The 22,676-nt window shown below is 47.0% G+C and overlaps 1 protein-coding gene across 1 annotated transcript in view; it reads left to right on the top strand.

Annotated features, from left to right (window-relative positions):
• ZNF143 (zinc finger protein 143) overlaps positions 1 to 22,676 on the top strand; it is a 53,078-nt gene that overhangs the window by 11,575 nt on the left and 18,827 nt on the right. The window contains exons 2-8 of the mRNA XM_040409469.1: positions 16,578 to 16,694; positions 18,150 to 18,242; positions 18,321 to 18,398; positions 18,659 to 18,733; positions 18,822 to 19,018; positions 21,137 to 21,211; positions 21,302 to 21,421. Coding sequence (XP_040265403.1) covers positions 16,578 to 16,694; positions 18,150 to 18,242; positions 18,321 to 18,398; positions 18,659 to 18,733; positions 18,822 to 19,018; positions 21,137 to 21,211; positions 21,302 to 21,421 — 755 coding nt within the window. The remainder of the gene's footprint in view (positions 1 to 16,577; positions 16,695 to 18,149; positions 18,243 to 18,320; positions 18,399 to 18,658; positions 18,734 to 18,821; positions 19,019 to 21,136; positions 21,212 to 21,301; positions 21,422 to 22,676) is intronic.

The raw sequence follows: 22,676 nt of genomic DNA on the forward strand, positions 1-22,676 counted from the left end.
AGTATTATAGACCGGGTGTATACAGTGTGACATCACCAGGGTATATACAGTGTGTGTGACATCACCTAGTATTATAGACCGGGTGTATACAGTGTGACATCACCAGGGTATATACAGTGTGTGTGACATCACCTAGTATTATAGACCGGGTGTATGCAGCGAGTGTGACATCACCAGGGTATATACAGTGTGTGTGTGTGACATCACCAGGGTATATACAGTGTGTGACATCACCAGGGTATATACAGTGTGTGTGACATCACCTAGTATTATAGACCGGGTGTATACAGCGTGACATCACCAGGGTATATACAGCGTGTGTGTGACATCACCTAGTATTATAGACCGGGTGTATATAGTGTGACATCACCAGGATATATACAGTGTGTGTGTGACATCACCAGGGTATGTACAGTGTGTGTGACATCACCAGGGTATATACAGTGTGTGTGTGTGTGACATCACCAGGGTATATACAGCGTGTGTGTGACATCACCTAGTATTATAGACCGGGTGTATATAGTGTGACATCACCAGGGTATATACAGCGAGTGTGACATCACCAGGGTATATACAGTGTGTGTTTGTGACATCACCAGGGTATATACAGCGTGTGTGTGACATTACCTAGTATTATAGACCGGGTGTATATAGTGTGACATCACCAGGGTATATACAGCGTGTGACATCACCAGGGTATATACAGCGTGACATCACCAGGGTATATACAGTGTGTGTGTGACATCACCAGGATATATACAGTGTGTGTGTGACATCACCAGGGTATATACAGTGTGTGTGACATCACTAGGATATATACAGTGTGTGTGACATCACCAGGGTATATACAGTGTGTGTGACATCACCAGGATATATACAGTGTGTGTGTGACATCACCAGGGTATGTACAGCGTGTGACATCACCAGGATATATACAGTGTCCGTGACATCACCAGGGTATATACAGTGTGTGTGTGACATCACCAGGGTATATACAGTGTGTGTGACATCACTAGGATATATACAGTGTGTGTGACATCACCAGGGTATATACAGTGTGTGTGACATCACCAGGGTATATACAGTGTGTGTGTGACATCACCAGGGTATATACAGCGTGTGTGACATCACCAGGGTATATACAGCGTGTGTGACATCACCAGGGTATATACAGTGTGTGTGACATCACCAGGGTGTATACAGTGTGTGTGTGACATCACTAGGATATATACAGTGTGTGTGTGACATCACCAGGGTATATACAGTGTGTGTGTGACATCACCAGGGTATATACAGTGTGACATCACTATCATATATACAGTGTGTGTGTGACATCACCTAGTATTACAGACCGGGTGTATACAGCGTGACATCACCAGGGTATATACTGCGTGTGACATCACCAGGGTATATACAGCGTGACATCACCAGGGTATATTCAGTGTGTGTGTGACATCACCAGGATATATACAGTGTGTGTGTGACATTACCTAGTATTATAGACCGGGTGTATATAGTGTGACATCACCAGGGTATATACAGCGTGTGACATCACCAGGGTATATACAGCGTGACATCACCAGGGTATATACAGTGTGTGTGTGACATCACCAGGATATATACAGTGTGTGTGTGACATCACCAGGGTATGTACAGCGTGTGTGACATCACCAGGATATATACAGTGTCCGTGACATCACCAGGGTATATACAGTGTGTGTGTGACATCACCAGGGTATATACAGTGTGTGTGTGACATCACTAGGATATATACAGTGTGTGTGACATCACCAGGGTATATACAGTGTGTGTGACATCACCAGGGTATATACAGTGTGTGTGTGACATCACTAGGATATATACAGTGTGTGTGACATCACCAGGGTATATACAGTGTGTGTGACATCACCAGGGTATATACAGCGTGTGACATCACCAGGGTATATACAGCGTGACATCACCAGGGTATATACAGTGTGTGTGTGACATCACCAGGATATATACAGTGTGTGTGTGACATCACCAGGGTATGTACAGCGTGTGTGACATCACCAGGATATATACAGTGTCCGTGACATCACCAGGGTATATACAGTGTGTGTGTGACATCACCAGGGTATATACAGTGTGTGTGTGACATCACTAGGATATATACAGTGTGTGTGACATCACCAGGGTATATACAGTGTGTGTGTGACATCACTAGGATATATACAGTGTGTGTGACATCACCAGGGTATATACAGTGTGTGTGACATCACCAGGGTATATACAGTGTGTGTGACATCACCAGGGTATATACAGTGTGTGACATCACCATCATATATACAGTGTGTGTGTGTGTAACATCACCTAGTATTATAGCCCGGGTGTATACGGTGTGACATCACCAGGGTATATACAGTGTGTGTGACATCACCAGGATATATACAGTGTGTGTGTGACATCACTATCATATATACAGCGAGTGTGACATCACCAGGGTATATACAGTGTGTGACATCACCAGGGTATATACAGTGTGTGTGACATCACCAGGGTATATACAGTGTGTGTGTGTGACATCACCAGGGTATATACAGTGTGTGTGTGTGACATCACCTAGTATTATAGACCGGGTATATACAGCGTGTGCGTGACATCACCAGGGTATATACAGCGTGTGTGTGACATCACCAGGGTATATACAGTGTGTGTGACATCACCAGGGTATATACAGTGTGTGTGTGTGACATCACCAGGGTATATACAGTGTGTGTGTGTGACATCACCTAGTATTATAGACCGGGTGTATACAGCATGTGTGACATCACCTATTATTATAGACCAGGTGTATACAGCGTGTGTGACCTCATCAGGGTATATACAGTGTGACATCACCAGGGTATATACAGTGTGACATCGCCAGGGTATATACAGTGTCCGTGACAAAACCTAGTATTATAGACCGGGTGTATACAGTGTGACATCACCTAGTATTATAGACCGGGTGTATACAGTGTGACATCACCTAGTATTATAGACCGGGTGTATACAGCGTGACATCATCAGGGTATATACAGTGTGTGTGTGTGACATCACCTAGTATTATAGACCGGGTGTATACAGCGTGACATCATCAGGGTATATACAGCGTGTGTGACATCACCAGGGTATATACAGTGTGACATCATCTAGTATTATAGACCGGGTGTATACAGCGTGACATCATCAGGGTATATACAGTGTGTGTGTGTGTGACATCACCAGGGTATATTATACAGTGTGACATCACCAGGGTATATACAGCGTGACATCACCTAGTATTATAGACCGCGTGTATACAGCGTGACATCATTAGGGTATATACAGTGTGTGTGTGTGTGACATCACCAGGGTATATACAGTGTGACATCACCTAGTATTATAGACCGGGTGTATACAGCGTGACATCATCAGGGTATATACAGTGTGTGTGTGTGTGTGACATCACCAGGGTATATACAGTGTGACATCACCTAGTATTATAGACCGGGTGTATACAGCGTGACATCATCAGGGTATATACAGTGTGTGTGTGTGACATCACCAGGGTATATACAGTGTGACATCACCAGGGTATATACAGTGTGAGTGTGACATCACCTAGTATTATAGACCGGGTGTATACAGTGTGACATCACCAGGGTATATACAGTGTGAGTGTGACATCACCTAGTATTATAGACCGGGTGTATACAGCATGTGTGACATCATCAGGGTATATACAGTGTGACATCACCAGGGTATATACAGTATCCGTGACATCACCTAGTATTATCGACCGGGTGTATATAGTGTGACATCACCAGGGTATATACAGTGTGACATCACCAGGGTATATACAGTGTGTGTGACATCACCAGGATATATACAGTGTGTGTGTGACATCACTATCATATATACAGCGAGTGTGACATCACCAGGGTATATACAGTGTGTGACATCACCAGGGTATATACAGTGTGTGTGACATCACCAGGGTATATACAGTGTGTGTGTGTGACATCACCAGGGTATATACAGTGTGTGTGTGTGACATCACCTAGTATTATAGACCGGGTATATACAGCGTGTGCGTGACATCACCAGGGTATATACAGCGTGTGTGTGACATCACCAGGGTATATACAGTGTGTGTGACATCACCAGGGTATATACAGTGTGTGTGTGACATCACCAGGGTATATACAGTGTGTGTGTGTGACATCACCTAGTATTATAGACCGGGTGTATACAGCATGTGTGACATCACCTATTATTATAGACCAGGTGTATACAGCGTGTGTGACCTCATCAGGGTATATACAGTGTGACATCACCAGGGTATATACAGTGTGACATCGCCAGGGTATATACAGTGTCCGTGACAAAACCTAGTATTATAGACCGGGTGTATACAGTGTGACATCACCTAGTATTATAGACCGGGTGTATACAGTGTGACATCACCTAGTATTATAGACCGGGTGTATACAGCGTGACATCATCAGGGTATATACAGTGTGTGTGTGTGACATCACCTAGTATTATAGACCGGGTGTATACAGCGTGACATCATCAGGGTATATACAGCGTGTGTGACATCACCAGGGTATATACAGTGTGACATCATCTAGTATTATAGACCGGGTGTATACAGCGTGACATCATCAGGGTATATACAGTGTGTGTGTGTGTGTGTGACATCACCAGGGTATATTATACAGTGTGACATCACCAGGGTATATACAGCGTGACATCACCTAGTATTATAGACCGCGTGTATACAGCGTGACATCATTAGGGTATATACAGTGTGTGTGTGTGTGACATCACCAGGGTATATACAGTGTGACATCACCTAGTATTATAGACCGGGTGTATACAGCGTGACATCATCAGGGTATATACAGTGTGTGTGTGTGTGACATCACCAGGGTATATACAGTGTGACATCACCTAGTATTATAGACCGGGTGTATACAGCGTGACATCATCAGGGTATATACAGTGTGTGTGTGTGACATCACCAGGGTATATACAGTGTGACATCACCAGGGTATATACAGTGTGAGTGTGACATCACCTAGTATTATAGACCGGGTGTATACAGTGTGACATCACCAGGGTATATACAGTGTGAGTGTGACATCACCTAGTATTATAGACCGGGTGTATACAGCATGTGTGACATCATCAGGGTATATACAGTGTGACATCACCAGGGTATATACAGTATCCGTGACATCACCTAGTATTATCGACCGGGTGTATATAGTGTGACATCACCAGGGTATATACAGTGTGACATCACCAGGGTATATACAGCGTGTGTGACATCACCAGGATATATACAGTGTGTGTGTGACATCACCAGGGTGTATACAGCGAGTGTGACATCACCAGGGTATATGCAGCGTGTGTGACATCACCAGGATATATACAGTGTGTGTGTGACATCACCAGGGTGTATACAGCGAGTGTGACATCACCAGGGTATATACAGCGTGTGTGACATCACCAGGATATATACAGTGTGTGTGTGACATCACCAGGGTATATACAGCGTGTGTGACATCACTATCATATATACAGTGTGTGTGACATCACCAGGGTATATACAGTGTGTGTGTGACATCACTATCATATATACAGTGTGTGTGACATCACCAGGATATATACAGCGTGTGTGACATCACCAGGATATATACAGCGTGTGTGACATCACCAGGATATATACAGTGTGTGTGTGACATCACCAGGATATATACAGTGTGTGTGTGACATCACCAGGGTATATACAGTGTGTGTGTGACATCACCAGGATATATACAGTGTGTGTGTGTGACATCACCAGGATATGTACAGCGTGTGTGACATCACCAGGGTATATACAGTGTGTGTGACATCACTATCATATATACAGTGTGTGTGACATCACCAGGATATATACAGTGTGTGTGAGTGACATCACCAGGATATATACAGTGTGTGAGTGACATCACCAGGATATATACAGCGTGTGTGACATCACCAGGATATATACAGCGTGTGTGACATCACCAGGATATATACAGCGTGTGTGACATCACTATCATATGTACAGTGTGTGTGACATCACTATCATATGTACAGTGTGTGTGACATCACCAGGATATGTACAGCGTGTGTGACATCACCAGGATATATACAGCGTGTGCGACATCACCAGGATATATACAGCGTGTGTGTCATCACCAGGATATGTACAGCGTGTGTGACATCACCAGGGTATATACAGTGTGTGTGACATCACCAGGGTATATACAGTGTGTGTGACATCACTATCATATATACAGTGTGTGTGACATCACCAGGATATATACAGCGTGTGTGACATCACCAGGATATGTACAGTGTGTGTGACACCAGGGTATATACAGTGTGTGTGACATCACCTACATGGAGTGCAGAATTATTAGGCAAGTTGTATTTTTGAGGATTAATTTTATTATTGAACAACAACCATGTTCTCAATGAACCCAAAAAACTCATTAACATCAAAGCTGAATATTTTTGGAAGTAGTTTTTAGTTTGTTTTTAGTTTTAGCTATTTTAGGGGGATATCTGTGTGTGCAGGTGACTATTACTGTGCATAATTATTAGGCTACTTAACAAAAAACAAATATATACCCATTTCAATTATTTATTTTTACCAGTGAAACCAATATAACATCTCAACATTCACAAATATACATTTCTGACATTCAAAAACAAAAACAAATCAGTGACCAATATAGCCACCTTTCTTTGCAAGGACACTCAAAAGCCTGCCATCCATGGATTCTGTCAGTGTTTTGATCTGTTCACCATCAACATTGCGTGCAGCAGCAACCACAGCCTCCCAGACACTGTTCAGAGAGGTGTACTGTTTTCCCTCCTTGTAAATCTCACATTTGATGATGGACCACAGGTTCTCAATGGGGTTCAGATCAGGTGAACAAGGAGGCCATGTCATTAGATTTTCTTCTTTTATACCCTTTCTTGCCAGCCACGCTGTGGAGTACTTGGACGCGTGTGATGGAGCATTGTCCTGCATGAAAATCATGTTTTTCTTGAAGGATGCAGACTTCTTCCTGTACCACTGCTTGAAGAAGGTGTCTTCCAGAAACTGGCAGTAGGACTGGGAGTTGAGCTTGACTCCATCCTCAACCCGAAAAGGCCCCACAAGCTCATCTTTGATGATACCAGCCCAAACCAGTACTCCACCTCCACCCTGCTGGCGTCTGAGTCGGACTGGAGCTCTCTGCCCTTTACCAATCCAGCCACGGGCCCATCCATCTGGCCCATCAAGACTCACTCTCATTTCATCAGTCCATAAAACCTTAGAAAAATCAGTCTTGAGATATTTCTTGGCCCAGTCTTGACGTTTCAGCTTGTGTGTCTTGTTCAGTGGTGGTCGTCTTTCAGCCTTTCTTACCTTGGCCATGTCTCTGAGTATTGCACACCTTGTGCTTTTGGGCACTCCAGTGATGTTGCAGCTCTGAAATATGGCCAAACTGGTGGCAAGTGGCATCTTGGCAGCTGCACGCTTGACTTTTCTCAGTTCATGGGCAGTTATTTTGCGCCTTGGTTTTTCCACACGCTTCTTGCGACCCTGTTGACTATTTTGAATGAAACGCTTGATTGTTCGATGATCACGCTTCAGAAGCTTTGCAATTTTAAGAGTGCTGCATCCCTCTGCAAGATATCTCACTATTTTTGACTTTTCTGAGCCGGTCAAGTCCTTCTTTTGACCCATTTTGCCAAAGGAAAGGAAGTTGCCTAATAATTATGCACACCTAATATAGGGTGTTGATGTCATTAGACCACACCCCTTCTCATTACAGAGATGCACATCACCTAATATGCTTAATTGGTAGTAGGCTTTCGAGCCTATACAGCTTGGAGTAAGACAACATGCATAAAGAGGATGATGTGGGCAAAATACTCATTTGCCTAATAATTCTGCACGCAGTGTAGTATTATAGACCGGGTGTATACAGTGTGTGTGTGTGACATCACTATCATATATACAGTGTGACATCACCAGGGTATAGACAGTGTGTGTGTGACATCACCAGGGCATGTACAGCGTGTGTGACATCACCAGGATATATACAGTGTGTGTGACATCACTATCATATGTACAGTGTGTGTGACATCACCAGGGTATATACAGTGTGTGTGTGTGACATCACCAGGGTATATACAGTGTGTGTGACATCACCAGGGTATATACAGTGTGTGTGTGACATCACTATCATATATACAGCGTGTGTGACATCACCAGGGTATATACAGTGTGTGTGACATCACTATCATATATACAGTGTGTGTGACATCACCAGGGTATATACAGTGTGTGTGTGACATCACTATCATATATACAGTGTGTGTGACATCACTATCATATATACAGTGTGTGTGACATCACCAGGGTATATACAGTGTGTGTGTGTGACATCACTATCATATATACAGCGTGTGTGACATCACCAGGGTATATACAGTGTGTGTGTGTGACATCACTATCATATATACAGTGTGTGTGACATCACCAGGGTATATACAGTGTGTGTGTGACATCACTATCATATATACAGCGTGTGTGACATCACCAGGGTATATACAGTGTGTGTGTGACATCACTATCATATATACAGTGTGTGTGACATCACCAGGGTATATACAGTGTGTGTGTGACATCACTATCATATATACAGCGTGTGTGACATCACCAGGGTATATACAGCGTGTGTGACATCACCAGGGTATATACAGTGTGTGTGACATCACCAGGGTATATACAGTGTGTGTGACATCACCAGGGTATATACAGCGTGTGTGACATCACCAGGGTATATACAGTGTGTGTGACATCACCAGGGTATATACAGTGTGTGTGACATCACCAGGGTATATACAGTGTGTGTGACATCACTAGGGTATATACAGTGTGTGTGACATCACCAGGGTATATACAGTGTGTGTGACATCACCAGGGTATATACAGTGTGTGTGACATCACCAGGGTATATACAGTGTGTGTGACATCACCAGGGTATATACAGTGTGTGTGACATCACCAGGGTATATACAGTGTGTGTGACATCACTAGGGTATATACAGTGTGTGTGACATCACCAGGGTATATACAGTGTGTGTGACATCACCAGGGTATATACAGTGTGTGTGACATCACCAGGGTATATACAGTGTGTGTGACATCACCAGGGTATATACAGTGTGTGTGACATCACCAGGGTATATACAGTGTGTGTGACATCACCAGGGTATATACAGTGTGTGTGACATCACCAGGGTATATACAGTGTGTGTGACATCACCAGGGTATATACAGTGTGTGTGACATCACCAGGGTATATACAGTGTGTGTGACATCACCAGGGTATATACAGTGTGTGTGACATCACCAGGGTATATACAGTGTGTGTGACATCATCAGGGTATATACAGCGTGTGTGACATCACCAGGATATATACAGTGTGTGTGACATCACTATCATATATACAGTGTGTGTGTGACATCACCAGGGTATATACAGTGTGTGTGACATCACCAGGATATATACAGTGTGTGTGTGACATCACTATCATATATACAGTGTGTGTGTGACATCACTATCATATATACAGTGTGTGTGACATCACCAGGGTATATACAGTGTGTGTGACATCATCAGGGTATATACAGCGTGTGTGACATCACCAGGGTATGTACAGCGTGTGTGACATCAGGGTATATACAGCGTGTGTGACATCAGGGTATGTACAGCGTGTGTGACATCACCAGGGTATGTACAGCGTGTGTGACATCACCAGGGTATATACAGTGTGTGTGACATCACTATCATATATACAGTGTGTGTGACATCACCAGGGTATATACAGTGTGTGTGTGACATCATCAGGGTATATACAGCGTGTGTGACATCACCAGGGTATGTACAGCGTGTGTGACATCACCAGGGTATGTACAGCGTGTGTGACATCACCAGGGTATATACAGTGTGTGTGTGACATCACCAGGGTATGTACAGCGTGTGTGACATCACCAGGGTATATACAGTGTGTGTGTGACATCACCAGGGTATATACAGTGTGTGTGTGACATCACTATCATATATACAGCGTGTGTGACATCACCAGGGTATATACAGTGTGTGTGTGACATCACCAGGGTATATACAGTGTGTGTGTGACATCACCAGGGTATATACAGCGTGTGTGACATCACCAGGGTATATACAGTGTGTGTGTGACATCACCAGGGTATATACAGTGTGTGTGACATCATCAGGGTATATACAGCGTGTGTGACATCACCAGGGTATATACAGCGTGTGTGACATCACCAGGGTATATACAGTGTGTGTGTGACATCACCAGGGTATATACAGTGTGTGTGACATCATCAGGGTATATACAGCGTGTGTGACATCACCAGGGTATATACAGCGTGTGTGACATCACCAGGGTATGTACAGCGTGTGTGACATCATCAGGGTATGTACAGTGTGTGTGTGACATCACTATCATATATACAGTGTGTGTGACATCATCAGGGTATATACAGCGTGTGTGACATCACCAGGGTATATACAGCGTGTGTGACATCACCAGGGTATATACAGTGTGTGTGTGACATCACCAGGGTATATACAGTGTGTGTGTGACATCACCAGGGTATATACAGTGTGTGTGTGACATCACCAGGGTATATACAGTGTGTGTGTGACATCACCAGGGTATATACAGTGTGTGTGTGACATCACCAGGGTATATACAGTGTGTGACATCACTATCATATATACAGCGTGTGTGACATCACCAGGGTATATACAGTGTGTGTGACATCACTATCATATATACAGTGTGTGTGACATCACCAGGGTATATACAGTGTGTGTGTGACATCACTATCATATATACAGTGTGTGTGACATCACTATCATATATACAGTGTGTGTGACATCACCAGGGTATATACAGTGTGTGTGTGTGACATCACTATCATATATACAGCGTGTGTGACATCACCAGGGTATATACAGTGTGTGTGTGTGACATCACTATCATATATACAGTGTGTGTGACATCACCAGGGTATATACAGTGTGTGTGTGACATCACTATCATATATACAGCGTGTGTGACATCACCAGGGTATATACAGTGTGTGTGTGACATCACTATCATATATACAGTGTGTGTGACATCACCAGGGTATATACAGTGTGTGTGTGACATCACTATCATATATACAGCGTGTGTGACATCACCAGGGTATATACAGCGTGTGTGACATCACCAGGGTATATACAGTGTGTGTGACATCACCAGGGTATATACAGTGTGTGTGACATCACCAGGGTATATACAGCGTGTGTGACATCACCAGGGTATATACAGTGTGTGTGACATCACCAGGGTATATACAGTGTGTGTGACATCACCAGGGTATATACAGTGTGTGTGACATCACTAGGGTATATACAGTGTGTGTGACATCACCAGGGTATATACAGTGTGTGTGACATCACCAGGGTATATACAGTGTGTGTGACATCACCAGGGTATATACAGTGTGTGTGACATCACCAGGGTATATACAGTGTGTGTGACATCACCAGGGTATATACAGTGTGTGTGACATCACTAGGGTATATACAGTGTGTGTGACATCACCAGGGTATATACAGTGTGTGTGACATCACCAGGGTATATACAGTGTGTGTGACATCACCAGGGTATATACAGTGTGTGTGACATCACCAGGGTATATACAGTGTGTGTGACATCACCAGGGTATATACAGTGTGTGTGACATCACCAGGGTATATACAGTGTGTGTGACATCACCAGGGTATATACAGTGTGTGTGACATCACCAGGGTATATACAGTGTGTGTGACATCACCAGGGTATATACAGTGTGTGTGACATCACCAGGGTATATACAGTGTGTGTGACATCACCAGGGTATATACAGTGTGTGTGACATCATCAGGGTATATACAGCGTGTGTGACATCACCAGGATATATACAGTGTGTGTGACATCACTATCATATATACAGTGTGTGTGTGACATCACCAGGGTATATACAGTGTGTGTGACATCACCAGGATATATACAGTGTGTGTGTGACATCACTATCATATATACAGTGTGTGTGTGACATCACTATCATATATACAGTGTGTGTGACATCACCAGGGTATATACAGTGTGTGTGACATCATCAGGGTATATACAGCGTGTGTGACATCACCAGGGTATGTACAGCGTGTGTGACATCAGGGTATATACAGCGTGTGTGACATCAGGGTATGTACAGCGTGTGTGACATCACCAGGGTATGTACAGCGTGTGTGACATCACCAGGGTATATACAGTGTGTGTGACATCACTATCATATATACAGTGTGTGTGACATCACCAGGGTATATACAGTGTGTGTGTGACATCATCAGGGTATATACAGCGTGTGTGACATCACCAGGGTATGTACAGCGTGTGTGACATCACCAGGGTATGTACAGCGTGTGTGACATCACCAGGGTATATACAGTGTGTGTGTGACATCACCAGGGTATGTACAGCGTGTGTGACATCACCAGGGTATATACAGTGTGTGTGTGACATCACCAGGGTATATACAGTGTGTGTGTGACATCACTATCATATATACAGCGTGTGTGACATCACCAGGGTATATACAGTGTGTGTGTGACATCACCAGGGTATATACAGTGTGTGTGTGACATCACCAGGGTATATACAGCGTGTGTGACATCACCAGGGTATATACAGTGTGTGTGTGACATCACCAGGGTATATACAGTGTGTGTGACATCATCAGGGTATATACAGCGTGTGTGACATCACCAGGGTATATACAGCGTGTGTGACATCACCAGGGTATATACAGTGTGTGTGTGACATCACCAGGGTATATACAGTGTGTGTGACATCATCAGGGTATATACAGCGTGTGTGACATCACCAGGGTATATACAGCGTGTGTGACATCACCAGGGTATGTACAGCGTGTGTGACATCATCAGGGTATGTACAGTGTGTGTGTGACATCACTATCATATATACAGTGTGTGTGACATCATCAGGGTATATACAGCGTGTGTGACATCACCAGGGTATATACAGCGTGTGTGACATCACCAGGGTATATACAGTGTGTGTGTGACATCACCAGGGTATATACAGTGTGTGTGTGACATCACCAGGGTATATACAGTGTGTGTGTGACATCACCAGGGTATATACAGTGTGTGTGTGACATCACCAGGGTATATACAGTGTGTGTGTGACATCACCAGGGTATATACAGTGTGTGACATCACTATCATATATACAGTGTGTGTGACATCATCAGGGTATATACAGTGTGTGTGACATCACCAGGGTATGTACAGCGTGTGTGACATCACCAGGGTATGTACAGCGTGTGTGACATCACCAGGGTATGTACAGCGTGTGTGACATCACCAGGGTATGTACAGCGTGTGTGACATCACCAGGGTATGTACAGCGTGTGTGACATCACCAGGGTATGTACAGCGTGTGTGACATCACCAGGGTATGTACAGCGTGTGTGACATCACCAGGGTATGTACAGCGTGTGTGACATCACCAGGGTATGTACAGCGTGTGTGACATCACCAGGGTATGTACAGCGTGTGTGACATCATCAGGGTATGTACAGCGTGTGTGACATCACCAGGGTATGTACAGCGTGTGTGACATCACCAGGGTATATACAGCGTGTGTGACATCACCAGGGTATATACAGTGTGTGTGTGACATCACCAGGGTATATACAGCGTGTGTGACATCATCAGGGTATGTACAGCGTGTGTGACATCACAGTAGGGTTGTCACGATACCAAAATGTGATTTGTTTCGATGCCATGCAAGAAAAAATAAAACGCCAAAAAAGCAGCGTGCTTTCCGCATTTTATGGAACGTCCGGCCCATAATCGAACAGTCCAATCCTATTTTTTGGGGGGACAAGGTGACAAAAAAATGGCGAATCGCATGTTTTTACAAAGTTCACCGCACAGGAGATATATTTTAATAGTTCACACTTTTTTGGACCTGGCGATATGTAATATGTTTATTCATATATTTTATATGTAAAATTGGGAACGGGGGTGATTTATACTTATATATATTTATTTATTTTTTTACTTTTATTATTATTTTTTATTTACTAACGATTTTCCCCCTTAGGGGCCGGATCCTGGGATCCCCTGTCCTATTTCCCCTGATAGATCTCTGTTGTGGTGACTCGGACCTCGCACTGTCCCTGCTGCCCTGGGCTCTGTGCACACAGCAGCAGGGAGCTGACCACGGGCGGCTTCAGTAGCGTCCTGGCTGCCATGGTAACCGATCGGAACCCCAGGATTACACTGCTGGGTCTCCGATCTGAAGCTGCCACCAATGGATGTCCCCTGTGCTGCTGAGGAGAACATGGAGCGTGCTGAGAGCAGCGTGCACCATGTTCTCTGGTACTAGGCTGCGCAGTAGAGCAGCCTAGTATCGGTAAAAGGCAAATCCCAATTGGGTATTGATAATTCGATACCCGAGACAACCCTAATATACAGTGTGTGGCTCTGATACTAATGGCATTTCGTCAGGTCTTTAAAGATGGCGGTTACTTCGTAGCTGAGGTGGTTCCGATCATGGACATCTAGCACGTCAGAGGCCATGGCCCATTACGGCCCAGGCTGGCTTATGGCCCCCTATGACATCACGGGAGCTGTTTGGTTGCCATGGCACCCCCCACTCGTGTGTGTGTGAGCCCCTTTCTGTGCTATTACCACCAGTCCTGTGACTCGTCTCTCGGATGCACGGCGTCCGTGCAGCGATCCCGGAGGACGGAGGCAGCGCCGCTGCAGTGAGAGGAGGCTGTCTGCAATGTCGGCAGAGAAATAAAGTCATGGCTTTTGGAAGGCGGGCAGGAAAAAACTAATGGCTGCATTGGGAAGGGGTTAAAGTGACCCGCGCCCCCCCCCTACCACCCTGAAACAGTGACACTGTGCTCCAAAACTGCAGCGGTGCACCCCTGTAACTGTTTTGGGGGGATAAGCAGTGCCTGTGCCGCTCATCTCTTGTACACATGAATGGACAGGAATAAAAGTACAATCCCCATCATCCTGTTTTCTAATTGTCTCTCTGATCATCCAGAATCGACAAGTATAGATGGGAAGGAAATGCCTAGAAGCTGCTTAAAGGGCCGGTAACCCTCCTGACCCATAAGGTATTAATACTGCTGCAGCATCACGGGGGGATTCCCACTTGGCAGATCTGTTTCAGAAATCCTGTGTAGCCCCCTTCAGATGAATGGAACTCATTTCTGACTATCCTGTAAATTGTGCAGCTGATGGCGGTGAGACATGGACGCAGAAGATCCCGTGCTTCACCCCACTAACGGAACAATACATTATAACAGTAGAATTCCGATAATCCGGCACGCTGTGTGAATTCTGCCCTCGGAGGTCCCATGTCACCGTGTATACGCCAGTCCTCTAGGACAGGGAGCAGCAGCCTCTGGCTCTCCCCGAAACTCCCAGAATCCTCTTCTCACTTCTATGGGAGGTATAAGTACATATGCATGCTGGGAGTTGTAGTCTGCTGTAGGATGTTACCTGTTTGGCTTTCCCTCCCAGTACGGATACTATAGCGCCCCTCCGACATTCGCTTCATAGTCTTTGGGGGGATTTATCACAGACGGTGACACATTTTTCGGCAAAAATATGCAGCTTTTTCATTTTTTATATTGCTTTTGCCATGTTTTTAATAGGCGGGTCATAGCGGGAAGGTGTGGCCTCTACAGTCCCACAGGTTTATTATAATGAGCGCCATCTACACCGCTCATAGCGGCACGAAATTTACTAAGAGGCGCATCTTGCAAATTAGCTAATGTATGAAATGCCAGTCTTGGTAAATCTGCCCTCACCATTCCTCACCATGTTCAAAATCTCTGCTTGAAGTCAGTGAATAAGACGATTCTTATTTCCATCCAGAGGCTGAGAACCTACCCGACATAGTCCTGCTGAGGGTTTGTTACAGTGTATCCATTAGGCAAAATCCATGAGCTGAAATCCACACTGAAACATTGTAGCAAACAGCACCTATGTTTTGTTGTTGTGTTCAGCTTGCAGTGGATTGTGGACACTGATGCACAGTGACAGACCCTCAGCTGTACAGCGGTAATGGGGGTTTTTAGCTTCTGGATGCAGAATACAAAGTCTGTTAGTTGAAAGTTTACGGGGCGAGACTGGAGGCCTGAGAGAAATCTGCCGATGAATACGCCAGGATAGCCGTGTCTGTCCAGGGCCTTTCTATAGGAGGACTGCGCTATGTGAATGCCTGCTTTGACATTTGCACCTGGAGCTTTCCGAAGTGTGCCCTTCAGTGCCCCCTCAATGGCGGTCAGCCAAGGCGAAAGTGGCGAGAGCCGATGAGACGGCACCGCGGTAATGACCGGCGTTCCTGTTTCCCTGCAGGTAAAGCCATGCTGCTGGCTCAGATAAACCGCGACTCCCAGGGAATGGCGGAGTTTGCCGGAGGAGGCGACGGCGGCCATGTCACTCTGTGCCTGACCGAGGCCGTGGCTGGTGACGGTAAGTTTATTCCCGCTGTACTCGGGGTTGTACCTCTAATCACAGTCTGTCAGGATTAGGGTAGAGCTCCTCGCCTGTGGGGGGCTGTCCCCGCTGCTGACGACGCTCCTCCTGCCGCTTTATTGATGGGGCCAGACATCTCGGCCCCGCGACAGTCGCCTGCATCTCTACAGGTTGTTAGGGTGGCCGAGATGTCCTGCCCTGTCCTTCTCGGGGGAGGGGCAGAGTTCTTGTTGAATTAGTCTGAACTGATTTGCTCATCACAGAAGGAAACTAATAGGAAAGACCGATCCTCGAAATAATCGACTGACCCCCCCTCTCCACTTAAGCCCCCAAGAGAAGTGGCGCCAGGTGTCATCAGGGTTACCCCTGCTCCAGTAGTGACACCGGGTGTCATCTGTGTTACCCCTGCTCCGGGAGTGACACCGGGTGTCATCTGTGTTACCCCTGCTCCGGGAGTGACACCGGGTGTCATCTGTGTTACCTCTGCTCTGGGAGTGGCACCGGGTGTCATCTGCGTTACCCCTGCTCCGGGAGTGACACCGGGTGTCCTCTGGGGTACCCCCGCTCCGGGTGTCATCTGGGGTACCCCCGCTCCGGGAGTGGCGCCAGGTGTCATCTGGGGTACCCCCGCTCCGGGAGTGGCGCCAGGTGTCATCTGGGTTACCCCCGCTCCAGGTGTCATCTGGGTTACCCCTGCTCTGGGAGTGGCACCGGGTGTCATCTGGGGTACCCCCGCTCCGGGAGTGGCACCGGGTGTCATCTGGGGTACCCCCGCTCCGGGAGTGGCACCGGGTGTCATCTGGAATACCAGCGCTCCGGGAGTGGCACCGGGTGTCATCTAGGTTACCCCTGCTTCGGCAGTGGCTCCAGGTGTCATCTAGGTTACCCCCCGCTACAGGTGTCATCTGGGTTACCCCTGCTCCGGGAGTGGCACCAGGTGTCATCTGGGTTACCCCTGCTCTGGGAGTGGCACCGGGTGTCATCTAGGTTACCCCTGCTCCGGGAGTGGCACCGGGTGTCATCTAGGTTACCCCTGCTCCGGGAGTGGCACCGGGTGTCATCTAGGTTACCCCTGCTCCAGGTGTCATCTGGGTTACCCCTGCTCCGGGAGTGGCACCAGGTGTCATCTGGGTTACCCCCGCTCCGGGAGTGGCACCGGGTGTCATCTGGGTTACCCCCGCTCTGGGAGTGGCACCGGGTGTCATCTGGGGTACCCCCGCACCAGCTTCCTTTTCATCCTACTTTGCCTCATTTTACAGTAAAAACAGAAATCTCTAAGGAAATGTTCCGTCCGTCCCAAGAGATCCGACACGTCCTGCGTCTGGCTGTAAGACAGCTGGCTGCAGCAGAAGCCTCCGCCCTGGATAATGAAACCCCGCCCCTCGAGTAAGCCCCACCCCTTCCAGCAGTGGTTGACCCTTAGTGATGATCTGTATTGTAATACTTGTGCAGATGGGGAGAGCATGGACACCATGGAGGGTGTGAGCTTACAAGCAGTGACCCTGGCGGACGGCTCCACAGCGTATATACAGCACAACGCAAAAGGTACCAGTGCAGCCGCCTTGTGCGCACAGCCGGCTCTGCTGAGTGGACAGTCGCCTACTAATGATTTCTTCTCTGTAGATGATAAACTCATGGAAGGACAAGTGATTCAGCTGGAGGACGGCTCCGCGGCTTATGTCCAGCATGTCCCTAAAAGTGGTAAGTGCCGCCCATAGAGATGAGTGGATGCCCCCCGCCGCTCTCCTCTACTGCACCAGTAATGGTTCCCGATCACCAGAGTGTGTGGCGTAGTGACTCTGGTCATGGCCATTAGATGATCTAGTGATGTGTGCAGTGTCGTCATAACCCGTCGTCTCCTTTCCTGGACTGCCCCCTTTAAGGCCGTATTCACAAAGCGCAGACTTATGACACTGCCCCAGAAGTCGGTGTGAGCAGACATGACGCTTGTCTCCTCCTAGACTCTCTGCGCCTGGAGGATGGGCAGGCCGTGCAGCTGGAGGACGGGACCACCGCCTACATCCATCACTCCAAAGGTAAAGGCGGAGTGCTGCTTTATGATTGAGATCCATAGGTACCCATGTAGATGGTCCCACTGACCCCCTTACGTCTCCCCTCTCTCAGATTCCTATGACCAGAGCTCCGTGCAGGCCGTGCAGCTAGAAGATGGCACGACGGCATACATCCACCATGCCGTCCAGGTCCCGCAGCCGGACACCATCCTCGCTATCCAGGCCGACGGCACGGTGGCTGGACTGCACACGGCGGAGGCCACCATTGACCCGGACACCATTAGCGCTCTGGAGCAGTATGCAGCCAAGGTATAGGTGAGATGATGTAGGGGAGGTTCACACTCAGCTTTCTGGAGGAGGCTTTGAAAGGAATCGGAAATATGAAAGAAGGACTTCTCCTCCGTCCTGCGGGATCCACTTCTCGCTTTGTCAGGAAAATCGCTCTCAAAACCTCCCCAAAAAACGGTGTGAATCAACCCTAAGGGTTCGGCTACACGGCGACATTCCTTGTGATGTATTTCAGTGGCGTCGCCATGTGACCTGCTGAGACCGCCGCATGCAACACCATCGAAATCCGTTACCGTATTTTTCGCCCTATAAGACGCATCGGCCCATAGGGTTTTAGAGGAGGACAATAAGAAAAAATATTTACCATTACACCTCAGCTCAGACCCCAATGAAAATGACCCCCAATCAGACCTCAGCTCAGACCCCAATGAAAATGACCCCCAATCAGACCTCAGCTCAGACCCCAATGAAAATGACCCCCAATCAGACCTCAGCTCAGACCCCAATGTAAATGACCCCCAATCAGACCTCAGCTCAGACCCCAATGAAAATGACCCCCAATCAGACCTCAGCTCAGACCCCAATGAAAATGACCCCCAATCAGACCTCAGCTCAGACCCCAATGAAAATGACCCCCAATCAGACCTCAGCTCAGACCCCAATGAAAATGACCCCCAATCGGACCTCAGCTCAGACCCCAATGTAAATGACCCCCAATCGGACCTCAGCTCAGACCCCAATGTAAATGACCCCCAATCGGACCTCAGCTCAGACCCCAATGAAAATGACCCCCAATCGGACCTCAGCTCAGACCTCAATGAAAATGACCCCCAATCGGACCTCAGCTCAGACCCCAATGTAAATGACCCCCAATCGGACCTCAGCTCAGACCCCAATGAAAATGACTCCCAATCAGACCTCAGCTCAGACCCCAATGAAAATGACCCCCAATCAGACCTCAGCTCAGACCCCAATGAAAATGACCCCCAATCAGACCTCAGCTCAGACCCCAATGAAAATGACCCCCAATCGGACCTCAGCTCAGACCCCAATGTAAATGACCCCCAATCGGACCTCAGCTCAGACCCCAATGAAAATGACCCCCAATCGGACCTCAGCTCAGACCTCAATGAAAATGACCCCCAATCGGACCTCAGCTCAGACCCCAATGTAAATGACCCCCAATCGGACCTCAGCTCAGACCCCAATGTAAATGACCCCCAATCGGACCTCAGCTCAGACCCCAATGTAAATGACCCCCAATCGGACCTCAGCTCAGACCCCAATGTAAATGACCCCCAATCGGACCTCAGCTCAGACCCCAATGTAAATGACCCCCAATCGGACCTCAGCTCAGACCCCAATGTAAATGACCCCCAATCGGACCTCAGCTCAGACCCCAATGTAAATGACCCCCAATCGGACCTCAGCTCAGACCCCAATGTAAATGACCCCCAATCGGACCTCAGCTCAGACCCCAATGTAAATGACCCCCAATCAGACCTCAGATAAGAGCCCTATCACCCCCATTATCAGCCTCCATGCCTCTCATCAGCCTCCATTATCAGCCTCCATGCCTCTCATCAGCCTCCATGCCTCTCATCACCCCCATTATCAGCCTCCATGCCTCTCATCAGCCTCCATGCCTCTCATCACCCCCATTATCAGCCTCCATGCCTCTCATCAGCCTCCATGCCTCTCATCACCCCCATTATCAGCCTCCATGCCTCTCATCGCCCCCATTATCAGCCTCCATGCCTCTCATCAGCCTCCATGCCTCTCATCACCCCCATTATCAGCCTCCATGCCTCTCATCACCCCCATTATCAGCCTCCATGCCTCTCATCAGCCTCCATGCCTCTCCTGCTCCTGGACGCTGCCTGCGATCTTCTTCCTCCTGCTGAGCCTTCACCGCTTTCTGGTACTAATGAGCACTTCCATAATGGACGTGCTCATTAGTATTTGCCCCATAAGGTGCACAGGCATTTCCCCCCCCCACACACTTTTAGGGGGAAAAATGCGTCTTATGGGGTGAAAAATATGGTATATGAAATGTCGCTGTGTAGCTACACCCGAGACGTGCCAGCACCCCCGGCACTACACAGTACAGCAGCCAGGGCCGTGTTTTCTGTACTTCAGGTTTCTATTGAGGGAAGCGACAGTGTGAGCAGCAGCGCGCTGATCGGCGAGTCCGAGCAGGAGAAGAAAATGCAGGTGGGGTTCACGTTCTCTGCCCCTGTGTCACTGACATCTGGGCTGTTTGCTATTTTAGGTAAAGTTTTTATATATTTTTTTACTTTGCAGATTGTTTTACAAGGACACGGGCCCCGCGTGACGGTCAAAGCGCCACAGACCAATGAGAAAGCATTTCGCTGTGAGTATGAGGGTTGCGGAAAGCTCTACACGACGGCTCATCACCTGAAGGTAAGAGGCCGCTCCGCCAGCTCCGTCATCTGCCCACGGTGGCCTCATGCACACAGGCTTTTTTCTTTCTTCTACATCCGATCGTTTATTTTTTTTCAGATCAGATGCGGACCCGTTAATTTCAGCGCATCCGTATGACCGCGCTGCAGAGATAGAGAACATGTCCTATACTTGTCTGTTTCGCGGATAAGGATAGGACATTTCTTTAGAATGGAAAAGCAAACATTGCCGACATTGTTTGAGGCTTAAAGGGCATTTCCATTTAACCCATAGAGGACCAGGCGAACTTTTACCCCCTGCCTTCCTAGAGCCATAACTTTTTAATTTTTCCTTTCACATAGTCATATGAGGACTTTTTGCGGGACAAGCTGTACTTTCTAATGGCCCCATATAATTTTGCATGCGGCGTAGTGGGAGGCTGGGAGAAAATTTCAAATGGGGTGGAATTGGAAAATAATTCTGCCACAGTTTTATGGGTTTGTTTTTACGGCGTTCCCTTCATTCTCCGGGTCGGTGCGATTTACAGCGATACCACATTTATATAGTTTTTCTTGTGTTCCAATACTGAAAAAAATAAGTTTTCTTTTCATTGCCATATTCTGACCCCCGGAGCTTTTTATGTGTGAGGCTCATTTTTTGTGGGACGATCTGGTTGAACAGGGTTATTACTGGTTTTTATTGATGCCATTTTGCGATGTACAGTACAGACCCTGCAGTTTGGAGACACCTTCTCATTCAAAGAGTTTTCTTTATTTTCATGACTATGAAGGCATCAAAACTATGAATTAACACATGTGGAATTATATACATAACAAACAAGTGTGAAACAACTGAAAATATGTCATATTCTAGGTTCTTCACAGTAGCCACCTTTTGCTTTGATTACTGCTTTGCACACTCTTGGCATTCTCTTGATGAGCTCCAAGAGGTAGTCCCCTGAAATGGTCTTCCAACAGTCTTGAAGGAGTTCCCAGAGATGCTTAGCACTTGTTGGCCCTTTTGCCTTCACTCTGCGGTCCAGCTCACCCCAAACCATCTCGATTGGGTTCAGGTCCGGTGACTGTGGAGGCCAGGTCATCTGGCGCAGCACCCCATTACTCTCCTTCATGGTCAAATAGCCCTTACTTTCAAAGTTTTCCCAATTTTTCGGCTGACTGACTGACCTTCATTTCTTAAAGTAATGATGGCCACTCGTTTTTCTTTACTTAGCTGCTTTTTTCTTGCCATAATACAAATTCTAACAGTCTATTCAGTA

Source organism: Bufo bufo, chromosome 10, assembly GCF_905171765.1.
Source record: "Bufo bufo chromosome 10, aBufBuf1.1, whole genome shotgun sequence".
In the NCBI taxonomy this organism is placed as follows: domain Eukaryota; kingdom Metazoa; phylum Chordata; class Amphibia; order Anura; family Bufonidae; genus Bufo; species Bufo bufo.